This window comes from Anser brachyrhynchus (assembly GCF_964034855.1).
Source record: "Anser brachyrhynchus genome assembly, chromosome: 6".
Lineage (NCBI taxonomy): Eukaryota > Metazoa > Chordata > Aves > Anseriformes > Anatidae > Anser > Anser brachyrhynchus.
Window position 1 is genome coordinate 34,283,137 of NC_137700.1, and position 15,654 is coordinate 34,298,790.

General features: G+C 51.7%; 1 protein-coding gene across 3 annotated transcripts in view; it reads left to right on the forward strand.

The window, feature by feature from the left end:
• MXI1 (MAX interactor 1, dimerization protein) overlaps positions 1-15,654 on the forward strand; it is a 52,421-nt gene that overhangs the window by 12,971 nt on the left and 23,796 nt on the right. For all 3 annotated transcript variants that reach the window (XM_080597297.1, XM_080597299.1, XM_080597298.1), the window contains exon 3: positions 13,079-13,108. In XM_080597297.1, the coding sequence (XP_080453423.1) occupies positions 13,079-13,108 (30 nt within the window). The remainder of the gene's footprint in view (positions 1-13,078; positions 13,109-15,654) is intronic.

Consider the following 15,654-nt stretch of genomic DNA (forward strand, 5'->3'; position numbering starts at 1 on the left):
ACCCCATAATTTCATTATTTCTAATTGACATGATGCTTTTTGAAATAAGGATGTTTTGGCTCAGGTTCTCTCCTTCCTTTTGTTTGTTTCAGTTGTGCAACTGACAGCTTGCACAGGGATCCCCCTCTGTGATCCTCGGGCATTATCTAGATGTATGCGTGGGGTTTTGCATGGATGTTTTAAAGACCTTTTTGGGATTAGTGACTAGGAGTGCATGCTGTGATTTAAAATCTGAATGTATTTAAACATGTGCAGTCTTGGCTTTAGTTGGAGATATTTAGGTACTGAAAATTACCCACCTACAAAAATGTGGGGAAACCACAGTCATCGTGACCTGGAATTTTTAATAAACAAGTGAAACTTTTTAAAAAATATCCCGTCTAAGATATAGCTAACAGCAAACAAACAAAAACCAAACAAGTAAGCCAATCAGCTAACCCATATTAAATGAGAATTTAATTTTATGTATATGTTAAAATTCGCTTTATCTTTCTTGAAAATAGTATCTGATATTTTTTGGATGGGGATGAAAATTAGCAGAGATTTATTTTAACATATGGCATCACTTATTTAGTGTTCTTCCTTCCGAAGACGTTTCTGGGACAGAAGCTGGGTTCTTAGAACTTGCCAGAAAAGTGAAGTAGAAGTCTTACAGACCCTCCATATGCAGTCCTGGATAGGCCCAGTTATTAGAAAAATCCATTATAGTTGAGACAGGTCTGGTATTTATGGATTTTGAAAAACATTTGAGAAGAGTTTTTAATCAATTTGAGTTGTTGCATGAGCAGCAAAGAAACAGCAGGGATGCTAAACGATGTGTTTTTTTTCACTCAAAATACCATCAGTTTAATAAAGGTAAGATTTATAAGAGAATCTGAAATTACATTCCAACATCATCATATTGTCATTTGTATTTTTCACAGATTCTCAGGCATATAGAGAAGCCTGCTATTTTTTTGGTCTGATCCTGGGGAAATGCCAAACACCCTTCCAGGGGCGTGGAGAGCCCTCAGCCCTCCCAGGGGGGCACTCAGAGAACCTATTGCTCAGTTCCTTGGGGAGGGTTCGATCTCTCCAGTTTCTTTTTCCCTTCATTTTCCTCTCTTCCCGTTATCTTCTCTTGTGTCCCAGGGGCCTTTCAGGCACCTACACCCGGTAGCAGGTTGCCTGCAGGGCTTGGAGGTGGCAGCGGCAGCGGCTATGGTAAGGCGTTTTGGAGAGGGTGGCCTGAAAGCCTGGGTGCCTGGGTTTCTGTGCCCGTCTGGCTGTTCCAGTGATGCAGTTCCTCGTTTTTCTATATCGTTGGTCTCTTCTCCATCCCATTAAAAACTTTTTTTCGCACTTCTGAATTAAATCACTTGGTTTTGTGCTGAATCTTCTCTGTAGCCCTCCGCTCACAACCTTTAAAGCTGTTTTTTAAGGGTGAGGTTGGGGGTTGTAGCTACTGAAACCCTCGGGTGCTCTTGGTTTTAAGCTTAGTCGGTCCATAGCCCCCCTGAGGGAGGCTGGGGGCAGGTAGGTGTGCAGAAGGTACCTCACGTGCCTCAGGTGATGGCTCCGTGTGCCGCAGGATCACGAACATGGGTGCAGAACTAAAAGGATGTGGCATCTGTAGCTGTAAGTCAGCCTTGGCTGTCTGGTGCGAAAGGAAGCCTGATTTACCACGGCAGCAGCGCTGTGCGACTGTACCTCGCTGTGCAAGGGAGGAGCAGGGGGATCCTGAACGCTTGCTTAGGCATGGCTGTAAATATATTACATCTTTTTGGTCAGAGGGGGTTCACTGCCCCCACCCCAGCCTCTAGCAGTTGTTTGTTTCAGGATATTTATTTGTTTAGGGCATTTTTTTTTATCCACTTGTACTCACACTGGATCACGCTTTACTTCTCAGCTAGTGGGGGCTGAGTTTTGACTCTCTGCGTGTGGGTGGGTTGGGATCCGGACTTTGTGTAACGTGCTGGGGCTAGAGACTGCTTCTGTCTCAAGCCTTGTTGAGCCGGGGAGCTCTGTTGGTGGCTCAGGGCTTGGCTCACCTCGTACAGTACAAAAGCACACGCGTGTGATGCGGAGGATGGGTGAGATCGGCTGTGCCGTGTTTTGATTTATGCCGCATTTTGATAACGCACAAACAGGGAGATGGCAAGCAGGAATCCTCATGCCGTTGTTGAAATCTTGCCTGGAAATAGTTGGGGGTGGGACCTTGCCTTCTCATCTCGTAGGTAATTTTTTAAGGAAGGAAAAGTGGACAAGGCTGAGCTGCTGTTAAGGATTGCTTCCCTGGTAGAGCTGCTCCGAGGGATTAGTGCTGACTGCCACTAGGTGTAAGCATGACTTCTCTTTGGGAAAACATAGTGGTGGTTTAAGTGTTAGATTGGGAAAACGGATTTTTGGTCCATTCTGTTTCCTGAGCGGATTTGGCAAGACAAGCTGTGCGCGAGCCCCCCGCTGCCAGCACTACCTGCGGGTAGCACAGGAGAGGCCTTTCGGAGTTGGTGGGGCTTGGCTGCGGCACCAGAGCGGGCTGCAGTCCAAAGGCTGGTCGTCAGGAACGAGCTGGTGTGACAGAGCAGCTACATCAAATGCACAAGAGGCACATCACCCCTCGTGAAAACCCCGCTGCTTTCTGCAGGTTAGGACTGGAACATGCTTCAGAGCAGGCCCCCAGCTGCCCTCTTGGTGTAAGTTGGTTTGGAGTCTGCAAGTACAGGCAGCAAGCTGTGGTGATGGCTAGTTTCTGAGCCTGCTGGCACCAAGTTGTGCCTTTCCTTGTCTTTGCTGGTCTGTATCAGAAGCGGAGATCCTGCCAACGATTTGGGCAAAAATGGCCCGGTAGAGGTGAGGCTTTGTGTGCGGTGTCTTGGTGATGTTTGCCTCTGCAGTGCTACAGCTGACAGGATACCAGAAAGTAAGGGGGAACCCAGCAAGTGGCGTGAGAGCCTTTAATCCCACTGCCTGGGGAGGACTGAGGCCCCCAGATGCCGTAGGGCTGATGTGTTTCCACTGGGGAACCCGCCTTGTTCCCCTCTGTCACCCCGTTTATTTGATGGCCCTCCCAGCAGAAGATCCTGTCGAGTTCCTGCTTTCCTTTGTGTATTGGCGATGCAGCCCGGCGTAGGGAGATCTGTGTTGCAGAGAGCCCTGGTGCTGGGCTGAATTTAGACTTTGATACCTTCAGTAGGTGTAAAATGTAATTTGCAATCTCGTTAGACTGTCAAAGTTGTGCAAAGAGACCTTTATGCAAACCAGAAGCAGAGCCAGTTGTTGACGCTACCTGCACCTCGGCTGCAATTCACTGCTGTGGGATCTGCCTGCTGTGAATCGGCTCCCTCCGTGGCTGAAGGCTCGTGATCCCTTTGTCCTCCCAGATTTAGGGGAAGCCCCTGCAGGCAGGTGCTGTTCTGCAGCAGGGGGGCTGTTAGGCAGGGCTCACACTGTTCCTGTTGCGGCACTGCCCAGGTAGAGAGGCGGTGATTACACTGCTGACAGCAGTGCTCGTGCAGTGCCGAACAGCACGTTGTGGTGCTTCGGGTCTTCTGAGACACCTCATCCACAGTACGTGCAGGGATTTATCCTTCATGATTTGTTTAACCTGACCCGCTCCTTCGCTTGGTGGTGACTTGGTTGTCACCCGTCATGTTGTTCCCGTCTGCTCCCCTCTCTGTGGGTAACGCTGACTTGCTTCTTTCTTGCTCCTGGTGGAGCTTTCAAATCCATTTCTCTTCCTGACCCAAGCAGTCCAGGCCATCTTTTCGTGTCGTGCTGCTGAATTAATTGTCTTGCCTGTTGGAGTTCCTGCTGTTGATTATCTCCTGATCCCTCCTGACAAACTTCTGCCCCAATTCAAAGACTGACTTCTGTTTGTTCTCAAGAGAGTTGGCTCCTGCTCCCCTACCCGCTTTGAACCAACAAAGATAGGATTTGTTTTTGTTGACTGTTTTGGACTCTCTTGATCAGAGGCTGGGGGTCTCTGGGGCTGTGCACTTGGCTGGCTTCTGCCTGGATCTCTTCTCTCTGAGACACTGCCTCGTTGATCAGCGGGGAGGGAACAGGCCTGTTTTTTCCACCCCGCTGGATATATTCCCATCTCTCGTTTCTGTGCTGCCTACTGTACTTCCATTCTCTGGATGGATGTGATTTCACTCCAGTTCTGTCGCTTTTTGAATCCCGATTGGAGTAGACATGATGATTTTCAGCATTATCTTAATTACTTGTTTATACGTTGTTGCTCGCTCCATGGCAAGCAGTCCCGCGGACTGAAAGCAGTTCTTCTGCCTCCGTTTTATTTCAAGTTCCTCAGCATCAAGCGTTCAGTTGTCTTCTAAATGATTCTAATTTATCTTCTTCCATCTATTGCACCATCCGGAAGGGATTAACCGAGTGCTACAAGTTCTGGGAAGGGACAGATGACGTTGGGCTGACTCTTACCCCAGCGGTCATTGCCCAGCTGCTTGGGCAGCCATAAAGCGATGTATGGACACGGTAAGGTGACATGGCACCACTTCTGGTTTGCCTTTAACCATCAGGCTACAAACTGCAGCAGTTTGAGGTGCTTCACAAGTCGTTTGGCCATCTGGGAGCAGTGGGAGGTAGCCACCTCGCTGCCTTCCTCTTAGTTGCTGCTGCTCCTGAGCCAGAACTGAAAGAACAGAGGAAATTGGAGCTTTTCAGTTTTCTCAGCCTTCCCCTTTCACGGATCTCCCAGATGCTAGCGGAGAATGTCCCTGTTGGCAGGATGTAACCCCGGGCATGGGGAAATCTGGGTTCTTCTCCTGATTTTGCTGCAGCCTGTGTAAGTGTTTGTGCCTCAGTTTCCCTGAGACAGAGCGTAGCTAACAGTTGCTGTGTTTCCTGTTTTCAAGTACACTTCCCCTCCCTCCATCTGCAGGCACAGCATCGCAGCAGCGTAGTTGCAGCGTGAGAGAGAGCTGACAACTTACATAGAAGTAGGTGAAGAAATCCTGGCCTGGCCCCGGGCCATACAAATGCCATCAGCTTCTTTTCAAACAAAGCGAGTTTCAGGCAGGTGGCATTTAGTCAAAAAGCCTCACTTCCCCCGGTGCATCTGAAGGCAGAGTATTGAGGTCAGGAGAGGCTGCAGAGACACGTACATTCTCCCCGAACAGGCTGTTGCACTGCGGATGACATTGCGAAGGCTATTTCTGGCTTCCTCGAAAGGGTAACGTTGTGTGTGGGAAGAAGCGCGGTACAGGGCAAAGGGCTGGCGTGCCGGGCCCTTGGATCCCGTCCTGAGTCTGCCACAGAAACGCTGCAAGATCTGGGCACGTCAGCTAACCCACACGGGTCCTACCGTCTGTACGTCGGGGGAGCACACGCTCTTCTAGTCCTCTTTTCAGGAGGCAGCATCGGGGTTTTGGATTGAAAGAAGACAAAACTTAGGATCCTAAGTCTTCTAGGTAGATTTGAACATTGCCCCGTGTTTTTGTTCTCTTTCTGTAAATCATTGCAGTTCCTTTGCCATGTAGGCATCACCAACTGTCATTTTGGTTCTGGTGGCGCTTTGGAAGAGACTGAGACCCTGCCCCTGCCGCGGGACTCGTGGAGCCTGCTGGAAGTCACTGGGACAGCAGTCCCACAAAGCCTCCTGCAGCGTCAGGCCTTACCCCACTCCCTAATACACCTGAATATTCAACAGAGAAAATGTCGTTAGCAGAGGATGTTGTCATTCAGTTGGATGAAATCTGTGCATCGTTCTACTTAAACAGGTCATCTGAAGCAAAATGAATTATTTATGGTGGTTGTGCAGGGAGGCTGTCTGCCCCAAGTAGCGTTTGGGAGAGACCTGGGGGACGGTGCCCCCTGACACTGGTGGGAGGAGGTGTCTGCTTCGCTGCCCTTGCTCTGTGCCTTGTTCTTCTCCATTCGTGGTGGAGCCTGGAGGTGCCAAGGTGAAGCCACCTGATATTTCTCCTCGCCGTGTCCTGAAAAACATGGTTTGTTTAAAAATTTTGCCTTGGTGAAGGCAAGGAAAACACCTTTTCCTGAGCTGTGAGAATCTACCGTAATTTGGCCAAATTCTAAGTCAGTATAGAAGGTGTCAGCTGCAGCGTGCCCAGGGGAGGTGAGCCTGGGTTTCCCCACTGAAATGGCTGAGGGGCCACCCACAGTGAACATGCACCAGCCCGCGTGTCTGATAGGCGTGCAGCAGCCCCTTCTGATGTGGTCAGCTGCGGGCTGCGAGGGAAGGAGGTGGTTTCTGTAGGACCTTTACTCCTCACAGAAGTCAGAAGCAGACAAATGAGGCAGCGCATCGCACGCCGGAGAACACGGTTTCCTCCTGGCCCCTGTCAGCAGTCCTGTATACGTTCAGCAAGTCACTTTAAGCCTGTCTTGTCAAAGGAGACCCCCAAACAGCGTGTTCTTCATGCCGTGCTTTTTTCCAAAGTACGAGCCTGGGCTGTGAGCTGCGGAAGTGCTGATGAGGCACAGCCGCAAGGAGCATCGGGGGGAGCGGTGCTTTGAAATTGTGAAGTGGCCCAGAAAACCAGGCCCCTGGGGGGGTCTTCATAGGCACGCTGGAGGAAACGAGGAGCTGCGGCTCTGATTTTTTTCATTTCTTAGCTTCCCATTTGGAAATCAAGGCTGCTCAACAGCAAACATGGGAAGTGCCTAGCCCTGCTCCGGGTGAGAGTGCCGAAAAGCCTGTAAGAAAACCCCGGGCTCTGCATTCAGAGCAGGGCTTGGCTTGAGGCCACGCGCTGAACAATGAGGAGAAAACAAAATATTGAATAGCTGCTTGTTCAGCAAACCCGGTTCCTCTTGGCCGTGCAGGGCCCGGCGAGAGGGAGGGTGTGTGCTGGGGCAGCTCGCCCCTAGCTGGGGGCAGCCCCTGCTCGTGGGCTCTCGGGTGGAGCAGGAGCCGGCCTGCCCCTGCGCAGCTGGGAGGGAGGCCAGCCGGGGGCTGCTCTGCTGGCCCCAGGTTGCAGCAGGGAATGCAAAACAACCTTCTTGTTCCGTGGCCTGGCTCGGAAAACCCTTGCCCTGCAGGGTGCCACCTTGTGCTGCTGCTCGGGGTGGTGCTGTGGCGTGGGGGAGCCCAGCTCGGGGGCTGGGAGAGGCGCGCGGTGCTCAGCGTGAGAGCCGTCTGCCCGCCAGCTCCTTCCTCCTGCTGGGACAGCGGAACAGGCAAGGGCAGGGCAGCACGCTGCGTTTGGGATTCTTCCGCAGCACCTCGTGGCGTGGTGTCTGGGAGCAGGCTTGGTTCGTTTGGCAGCTGGGGGATGAGATGCGAGGGCTCGTTTTGGGTTGGATTGGGGGTTCTTCACTTCCCCCCTTGAAGCATGCAGTGACTGGCGTCTTTTCTTTGACATGAGCATCAGATGGCACACACGGCCTTGTTGGGTGGCTCGCTGGGACAGAGCCCGAGAGGAGCAACCCACTGATGCAGTCCTTCTCCTGGGATTTAGGGACCCCGATTTCAGTACCCTGCCCTGCAACGGGCTTCTGGTGTGGCCTCGGGAAAACCACTCAGCTCTCTGCCTGTTGGTGGTGTTCCCCCCGCACAGAAAGCGTTAGGGAAGATTTCCGAAGTGTTGCAGACAGAAATGATGGTTATGGGGAGTAGGTACCAAACTGAGGGGCTGTGTGAGTTTCACTTCCTTAAGGGAGGTGTGCAGTATATCTCCTTTAATTGTTTGTTGTTTTTTTTTTTTTTGACAACGTTGCAGGAGGCTTTTGGGACACTGGGTAGAAGCAGAGGGGTAGGTGCCCTTCTGCAGTCATCGTGAACCACACGAAGGAGCTCTCGTCCCCTTGTCGAGCTGAAAACGGGCTGTGGGGCCGTTTCTCCTTTTCCAGAGATGAATAAACAGGAACAGATGCCAGTACGGCTCTGTCCCCTTCTCTGCTGGAGACGGAGAATGTGAACTTTGGAAGTGGCCTGACTCGATCCTGGGAAAACAGCTTTGATCAGAGCCTGGGGAGGAACCTGATACCGTGTCAGTCGAAGAGCGACAGAAAGCCCAGCCAGACTTTGGGGCCAGGTTAATCTGCTGCATCTCCCCTGACGTCAGCTGGAAGGCGAAGCGCAGCCCGTTCTCTCTCCTCACGTGGCTCCTCGTGGAGCAGGGTTTCTCTGGCCATCGAGGCCAGGCAGGGTAGGGGGATCGTGGGTCAGCACTGATGGAGACACCTTTTGTCTCCGGCGTATTTTAAGGAAATGTTTCGTTACGTTAGCTAGTAAGTAAGGCTGCGGTGAGGCTCTTGGACTTGCAGCGGGTGTGTGGACGGCAGCGGCAGCACTTCTGCTCCAGCTGCTCCCTCTCCTGCTGGCTGCATCCTGCTGCTCACCGCAGGAGCTGCCGGAGCACTGAGCGCCCTCAGCTGCTGCCTGCCCCAGACCCCGAGAGCCGGGCTCCTGAGAGCCACCTCCCCGAGGCCAGGTGGGCTCGCAGCTCCCTCACAGCTCAGCCCTTGAGCACCTCCGTCTGGGCAGGGTCCGGCTCCGGTGCAGGAGTTGTGTACCTGCCTTACCACTGGGCTGAAAGCCTCACCCACTGCTGCCGTTGGAGCTTCCCAGCGTTGTGCCGTTGGTTTCACAGAGTACTTAGGGGCTGCTCCGCTGCCGTTGGAAGCCCTGGCAAGAACATGGAGATTTGTCAGCCAGCAGGCTTTGCTGTGTGGACAGAGGTGGGGTTGAGGCGGAACAAAGGAGCTGAGGATTTGTTTTGTCCTGTTTTGTTTTGGCTGTTTCCATTAGAAGTCATTTCTGAGAAAAGCCTTGCATAAAGGAGAGAGCAGGAGGTTAGTTCAGCGGTCCCTGCAGGGCTGGTGGATCTTGGCTGGGAGAATGGGAGAAGGCACCTCCTGGAGGGCAGCCGGGTGGCCAAGCAAACGGGTGTCAGCAGAGGCAGGTGGGAAAGGGCTGTGAAATGAGGGAGGAGGTTGGGTTGGTTACGACGCACAGAGGGCTGAGCCTGGGCAGAACGAAGCAGAGAAGATGGCCGGCCTGCCCCGCGGAGGGACCTTCTTGCTGCCGTGCTAAATGTGATTCAGGTAACGGGGCACTAGTTTGCACCAACTTCTTGCTACAGCGGAGTGGGGGGAGTGAATTGGAGATGTGGTGGGGAGGACAAGCACTGGTCTGTGTTAGAACTGAGGCCACGTGGCTGAAGGGCTGGGTTTTATTTCCCTGCCTGGTGTTAGGGGTGGCCACGGCACCTCCTGAGCCACTGCAGTCTCTGGTGTGGTGGAGAAGCAGCTCAGGGAGCCCTGGGATCCCCAGGAGCAGGTGCCAGGTACAGACAGGAGGATGGCAATGGGGAGACAACAGGGTCTCGGGGTCTGAATTCCATGTATCGTGTAGGACAGGGGCTCCTGACTGCCGAGTTTTTCCTGTAGGTAGAAGTTACCTCACTAAGAAATGGAAACAAAAAGCAGATGTGCTGTCCGTGCATTTGTTGGGCCGTTTATCAACGTGAACTGTGTAAAACAGAAAGGTCAGCTGTGCTTAATGCCATGTGGCAGCTTTGTGATTTTAATTACAATGTAAAAGCAAAGCAAACAAACAAAACCAGTGGCGAATGAATTTGTTGCTCTTTAGAGCCCGTTCCTTGCCCGTGCTCAGAGGAAGTTTGGCTGCCTTTACCTTGGTAAGAGGGACTTCATTTAAATAAAGACAGTGTCGTAAATTATTCACAGTGTCTCGTGCAGGGACGGAATTTAGCCTAGCTTAATGTTTCAGCAGCACCTTGTCCCAGGGCTGGCTAGCGGTGTCACAGGCGGGCAGGACCCCAGTAACGGATGCAGAAGGGTTGGTTCATCTGACCTGACGCTGGTGTGACGGGCGGTTGTGCTTCCCTGCTTCTTGCTGGTTTGTCTCTGCTTTCAGGTGTCTGGGGTAAAGAGGGATAAACGTCCCCTTTTCTCAGCTTTTTGGTGCTTAAGTTGCGATGAGGACTGCTCTGCTGTTTCTGTTGTTGTTTCCTTGGCTCCTTCACGTTAAGCTTCTAAAACTCTTTCATGATCATTTCCCCAACTGTTTTCAAAATGTATTCATTAGTATTTTCCTGCTTATGGGACGCTAACAGTACGGGTGTTTCAAATTCCTCGTTAAGGAACCGACAGCTGTAGAAACCTGCTTTTAAATGAGAGCCCTGCAGACAGCTTGTGCTTGAGCTCCTTCTAAATCGCAGCAGAGGTGCTGGGCAGGCTGGAGGTGGTGCTGGTAGGTGTAATGGGCTTTTGTTTTCCGGTCCGAGCACGTCTGTGCCTGCATGGCTCTGATCTCAGCCTTGCAGGTGGGGGCAAGGGCGAGTTGCTTGCCCTGTCCGTCAGGCAGCAGCTCTCCTATCATCCATGCTGTATGCGGTGATGTCCTCGTCTCACTGCGTGGCACAGACTGTGCCCGACCACCAGCAGCAGCAAAGCAGCGTCGCACAGAACGCAGCAGCTCCTTGCTGGTGGAAATGCAGGGTTACGCGTGCCCCTGAACGTCCCCTGGGTGTTGCAGGAGCACAGCTGTGGCGTTCAGCCTGCACTCATCCAAAAGCCAGTGATCCTTTCTGGGTTCCCAGGGGAGGATGACACCGCCTCAGCTACACCTTCAGCTACATTTGGTTCTGTACCTATAAATCGCTTTTGAGCGTGGTGTCAGTAGAGGTTCCCGTGCTTTTTACCACTTCACTGACACCCCTGTCCTTGTTTAACTCCAAATAAACCTTAGTGACACGTGGAGCCCAAAGACAGGGAGAAAATTTAATCTCTCAATCAGGAGCTACAGCAAATGAAACGAATTATGAACAGAAAAGTGAGAGGTGTTTTTGTATCTGCTGTCCGAGCAAAGGAAAGGTGGCACGGCAAATAGAAGTAGTGAATTGTGGTGGTGCTGGGGAGCAGTACTGTTTGGTTTCTTTCCTCAGTTTAGGTGAAATGAAAAATTACTTTTTTCCAAGTGTCCCCAGTAAAACTAAGTAAGACAGCGGCAGGTAAGGGAGGCAGCATTCCCACAGGAGTCGTTCAGTGTTGCCGGGATCCTTTTCTTTGCATTCAGCTGCAGGAGGAAGGAGTTTGAGGGGGGTTGTTTCTTGTTTTATTTTTTTCCCTGCCACCAATATGGTTAAAAGTCAGAGCGTAAATTTCCTGACTTGGTGAGAAACCTGTGACCCCTCTCAATTGTGGCGTTCGTCAGAAGGCAGATAGGTAATAAAGAGCCTGCGATGCGAGAGGAGGAGGGAGAACCTGCTGGTTTAATTTTGTTCACAGCAGTGGGCCAAACTTTGTTCTTTCAGTGCTGGCCTTGATAATTGGCTCGATATAATATAGGAATTCAAGCCATTGCATATCTCTGGCTCCGTAACTGCTAATGTCACAGCCAAGACGACTGCAAAGGCTCCTGCGGGAACGTAGGGCAAACAAGATCAGCAAACATGCTCCAAAGAACATACGGGCACTGCTTTCACGGGGCCCCAGCTCAGCCTCCGGGGGGTTAACTTGCATCCAAGTAGCTGGGACAAGTGGGTTGTGGTGGTTTAGGCTCTGGGGGGAGATGTGGGGTGACTTTTCTGGACTAAATCTGTATTAAGTTTGTGTCTGATTGCTGGCAGCCAGACTTCAGGGGTCCTGTTTTCAGCAGGTCGGGTGGAAGGAGTTGCTGTGGGAGTTCCCTCCACTTTAGGATTTTGGCTAACGTGCCTTGACTTTAGGGCACCCCTCATCCCGCTGTGCAGGGCGTATTGCACAAGCATACATCAAAGGTTTTATTTCTTTTTTCATTCTCCCAGCTACCCCCAGCTCTCAGGCACAGCCAGCCAAGTGTCGCTTGCGTTGCTTTTCACAGACGTCCGCAGTTCATTCGTCATCTTCACCGAGGTCCTAGCACCTGTTAGGCGCTCCTCCTCCCTCTTTTTGGAGCAGCATTTAATTATGACAGGGTTTCCCTTGGAGCACATCCTCCATTCAGTTCCCTAATTGTAGAAATCTCTGCGGGATTCTCCAGATGGGGGATAGAGGATAATCTTCTCAGAGCTCCGGAAGAAATGTGATGCCAAATTACAGAAAATAGATCCTTTTTATTAAGCTTTTGGGCTCCTTTTGCTCTTATTCTAAGGTGATCTTCTGTTAAAGGGGAATGTTGGATAGATGACTATCCTTTTTAAATAGTCCTCAACAAGCTTCCCTGGGCTGCTAATAACATGTTAGATTAGAAATTGTGAAATGGTTTAAGTTTGGTGGGGTTTTGGTTGCTTTTTCATTTATTTGGTGGTTTGTTTTTGCCGCCGTTATCATCAGAGACGGGAGAGTGAACTTGTGCGTTTCCCTTGTGCTTCTGTTCGGTCTCCTTTTCAAGCTGTGAGCTCCAAAGGAAGGAGTGCTGGCAGTGCGCTTGCTGTGGCGGGCAGGTGCAAAGATGAAGCCCCCTCCTTTGTCGAGCGGTCACAGCACCGCTTTAAGGGGCATCTGCTTTGCCACAAGCCGCTGCTGAGGGCTTTGCAGGCACCTGAGAAGTGCTGCTGGTGTTTGCAAACAGGGCAGCGCTGCTCATCCCATTTCCTGCCTGAACGCCGGCCATACCTGGAGTTCTGCTGAGTTTGCTGAATGTGGCGTGTGAAGGCTGAGGGGCTCCAGAGGTGTCCTCGCAGAACCGACTCTGCCGGCAGGTCCCCAAGTATTTAACGTGCAGAAATGAATGCGCCACCGGCTCCTGGGTTAGCAGATGGTAACAATATTTTTACTGGCTAGATGGAGAAGCTGAAGCGCAGAGATGTGTGACTGCAGTCCTGGCCTGAGCTGGTGGCAGAGACAGAAATAGTTTGGAAAGGGCTGCTTCAGGTCCCCTGTCCGAATCGTTGCCTCTCTTTGGGGTTTTGTGTGCTTTTAAGCCGCTGGGCTGCGTTTTGTACAGCACCAGTAAGCACCAGATCTGCACGTAGCAGGTAAGTACAGACTTAGGAGGGAAGGAATCTCTCCTCAGCAGGGAGGCTGAGGTTGCAGCTCTAGATGTTACCCTACGTGTGTTCGGCTTTATGCTGATGTACCCCACCGGGGATGTACGCAGCTTTCAGTGACTGAACTTTGGTGCTGAGAGTTCAAAGGTGGCTAATCCAAATTTTTGTTTGTCTTCCAGGTCTACGCACAACGAGCTAGAAAAGAACCGGTAAGTAGCTAATGAGCTGAATTCTGAGAAATGGGAGGCCAGCGAGTGCTAATGTGCTTTAACCTTACCACACGCAGGTGTCTGTGATCAGCTTAGGCAGCTGTGAACGACCACAGCCCATCACGTAGTTTTAAAAGCTGGGGGGGGGAGACGCAAAAAGATCTGAAGAAGCCTTGTTTTTATTTTTTTCATTTTGCTCTCTGAAAAGGCAAGAAGTGACCCAGTTTTGTGACTAATCTGTATGCAGAGTAAATACCGTTCTTCTCCTGACACAGTGAAATCTGATTGGGGCATTTCCCATACATGAGGTTGCTACGGGATCAGGTTTCTTGGGCGCAGGGTAAGATGTGTTACCAAGACCCAAAGGGCAGAGCCCTGTGCTCTACGCCCTCTCCCTCCCACCCCTCTGCTGGGCCGTGATCATCTCCGCAGCAGAAGCAAATGCCATTGTGCAGAGGCTCTGAGCTTGGAGCCTGGCGTGCCTGTGGAGCCTCTCTTCTAACCTGGTTTAGGACTGAGCCTGTTTATCCTCGAGTCTGGAGTTGTAGCAAGGCTTGCGCTTTTGTTCCTTGGCCAGCTCTGCTCCGTGACTCAACCCTTTTGTAACGGGAGTTCAAGTAAGATAAATGCCGTCGAGACCAGGGGAGGTAGTTCACACACAGCTCAGATTATCAGCTGCCGTTCAGGATGCTGTAGTTAAGGTTATGTCGGGGTTTCCATTAGAAACTTATCATGGCCCTTCTGTGGGATTTGAGGGGGGGGGGGGAGTTCTGGGTTTATTGTGGCTGCTGGAGCAAAGGCAGCTCTGGCCAGCTGCTCCTGCGAAGAAACCCCCTGGCTTGGAAAGCTGGGTCTAAATAGGCTGATTGCCCCCTCCTAGCAGCAGCCATTTAACAGGGGATGGGAACACTGCAAGGGTGGCCAAGGATACGCAGAGCCTCCAGGTGAACTCTGCATTGGAATTCAGGCAGGATCTTGCCATGGAGATCCGGAGAACTGGAGCCGAGTACTTTGTGCCGTGTTGCCCCCACACCTCTGCCCCCTGGCAGCAGCGGTGCTGGGAAGCAGCTTTCCCTTTGCATGGTGCAGGCGGCTTCTTCCCGGCTGTGCCTGTACCTCCTGGTAGCTCTGGGAGTCTGTGGAGTTGTCATGGCCTTTTTTTGCCTTTCTGGGGTGATGCGGGGAGGTTTTTTATTTAGGTGATGTTGCTCTCCTGTCCCTGTCCGAGCCGTGAGCTCTCCGGGCCCAGGTGGAGCTGTGCTGAGAAGTGCTGGTCCTGGGCTTTTCCAGTGCTCTCTGCAGCTTTGTTCACCAGTGAGGGAAACAAAATGCAGTGCTTGGGTCTGACCCAGAATGGAGGGTGCTTTTTTTTTTCTCCATGACAACAGTGAACCGTCACTAATTTTCAATGCACTTATTTGCATATCTAATTGTTACTGCAAACACTGCTTGTTCTCAGCGCAGCTTTAGAGCAGAGCTGTCCCCATCTTCCCCTGTACCATCGTGGTCCTCTCACACTGGCCAGGTTTGCCTGGATCTATGACCAGCTTTTTCTGCCCTCAGGCATGGGGGACAGGCAGCAAAGCTTCAAACTGTGTGAGTGAGGTCTGAGCAGCTAATGTTGTGGACCTCTCGTTGGGTGAGGGCTGGTGAGTAGCGGTGGGCTCAGGATGTGCCTGCTGCCTGCTCGCTGTGTGAGCTGGGGCAGTTCCTGCCTCTGTTCCCTGACTTCAGCTGTGGACAGTAACACTACCTAGGGCGGGGATATGAGAATTAACCTTGTTACCTATGTTACTAGTGAGAGGAGCATGTGGAGGACCTGTTTCATCTTACACCACCTTCTTGTGAGCATGGACAAGCTGTTTGCTTGCCACACACGCTGTCACTTGCCGTTGGTGTAACACCGTCTGCCTCTCTTCCTCTCCTTCCACCGAAGTTGCGCTCCCTCATCCCCACCTGCTCCAGGTGGAAGACTCCCAACCATCAGCCCTCTCAGCAAGGTCTTTCCTAGAGGGCTCCCAGTTCCCAAGGCACAGTAGCCCAGGTCCGTGTCTCAGATACGGTTTTAAGTGCCCTTGATTTCATCCTTCTGGGAAGGACACGCGTTTGATTGCATTGGGTGGTCTGCACAGGCAAAATCCTGTATGTACCTGGGGTCCCTTTGGTCAGGAGCCCTCTGCTTCTGTCCCTCAGTGCAGACGCGTGTAGCTGGTCAGGCCGGAGCATCTGCAAGCCCAGCTGGACCCCACGGAGGCTGTGCTGAGTTTGCAGTATTCGTTACCAGCAATCGGACACTGGGTTTCCTACTAGAAGCATGCATTTTCAAACTCCATGGCAGCGTTTTCTGAGTGAAGAGAATTGCTTCCCAGTTAGATTTTCACCGTGTTTTATTTGCTGTGTTGTTAAGTTTGTCGGCGTCTCCAGACTTAACTGTGGCAAAGATAAAAGCCCTGATACTAATGGCTTTGTGGCTGGCAGGTGCTCATTTTCCCTATTATTTGAGATTATTCCTTTTGAATCTCACTGTTATCTCCATTATTGACACA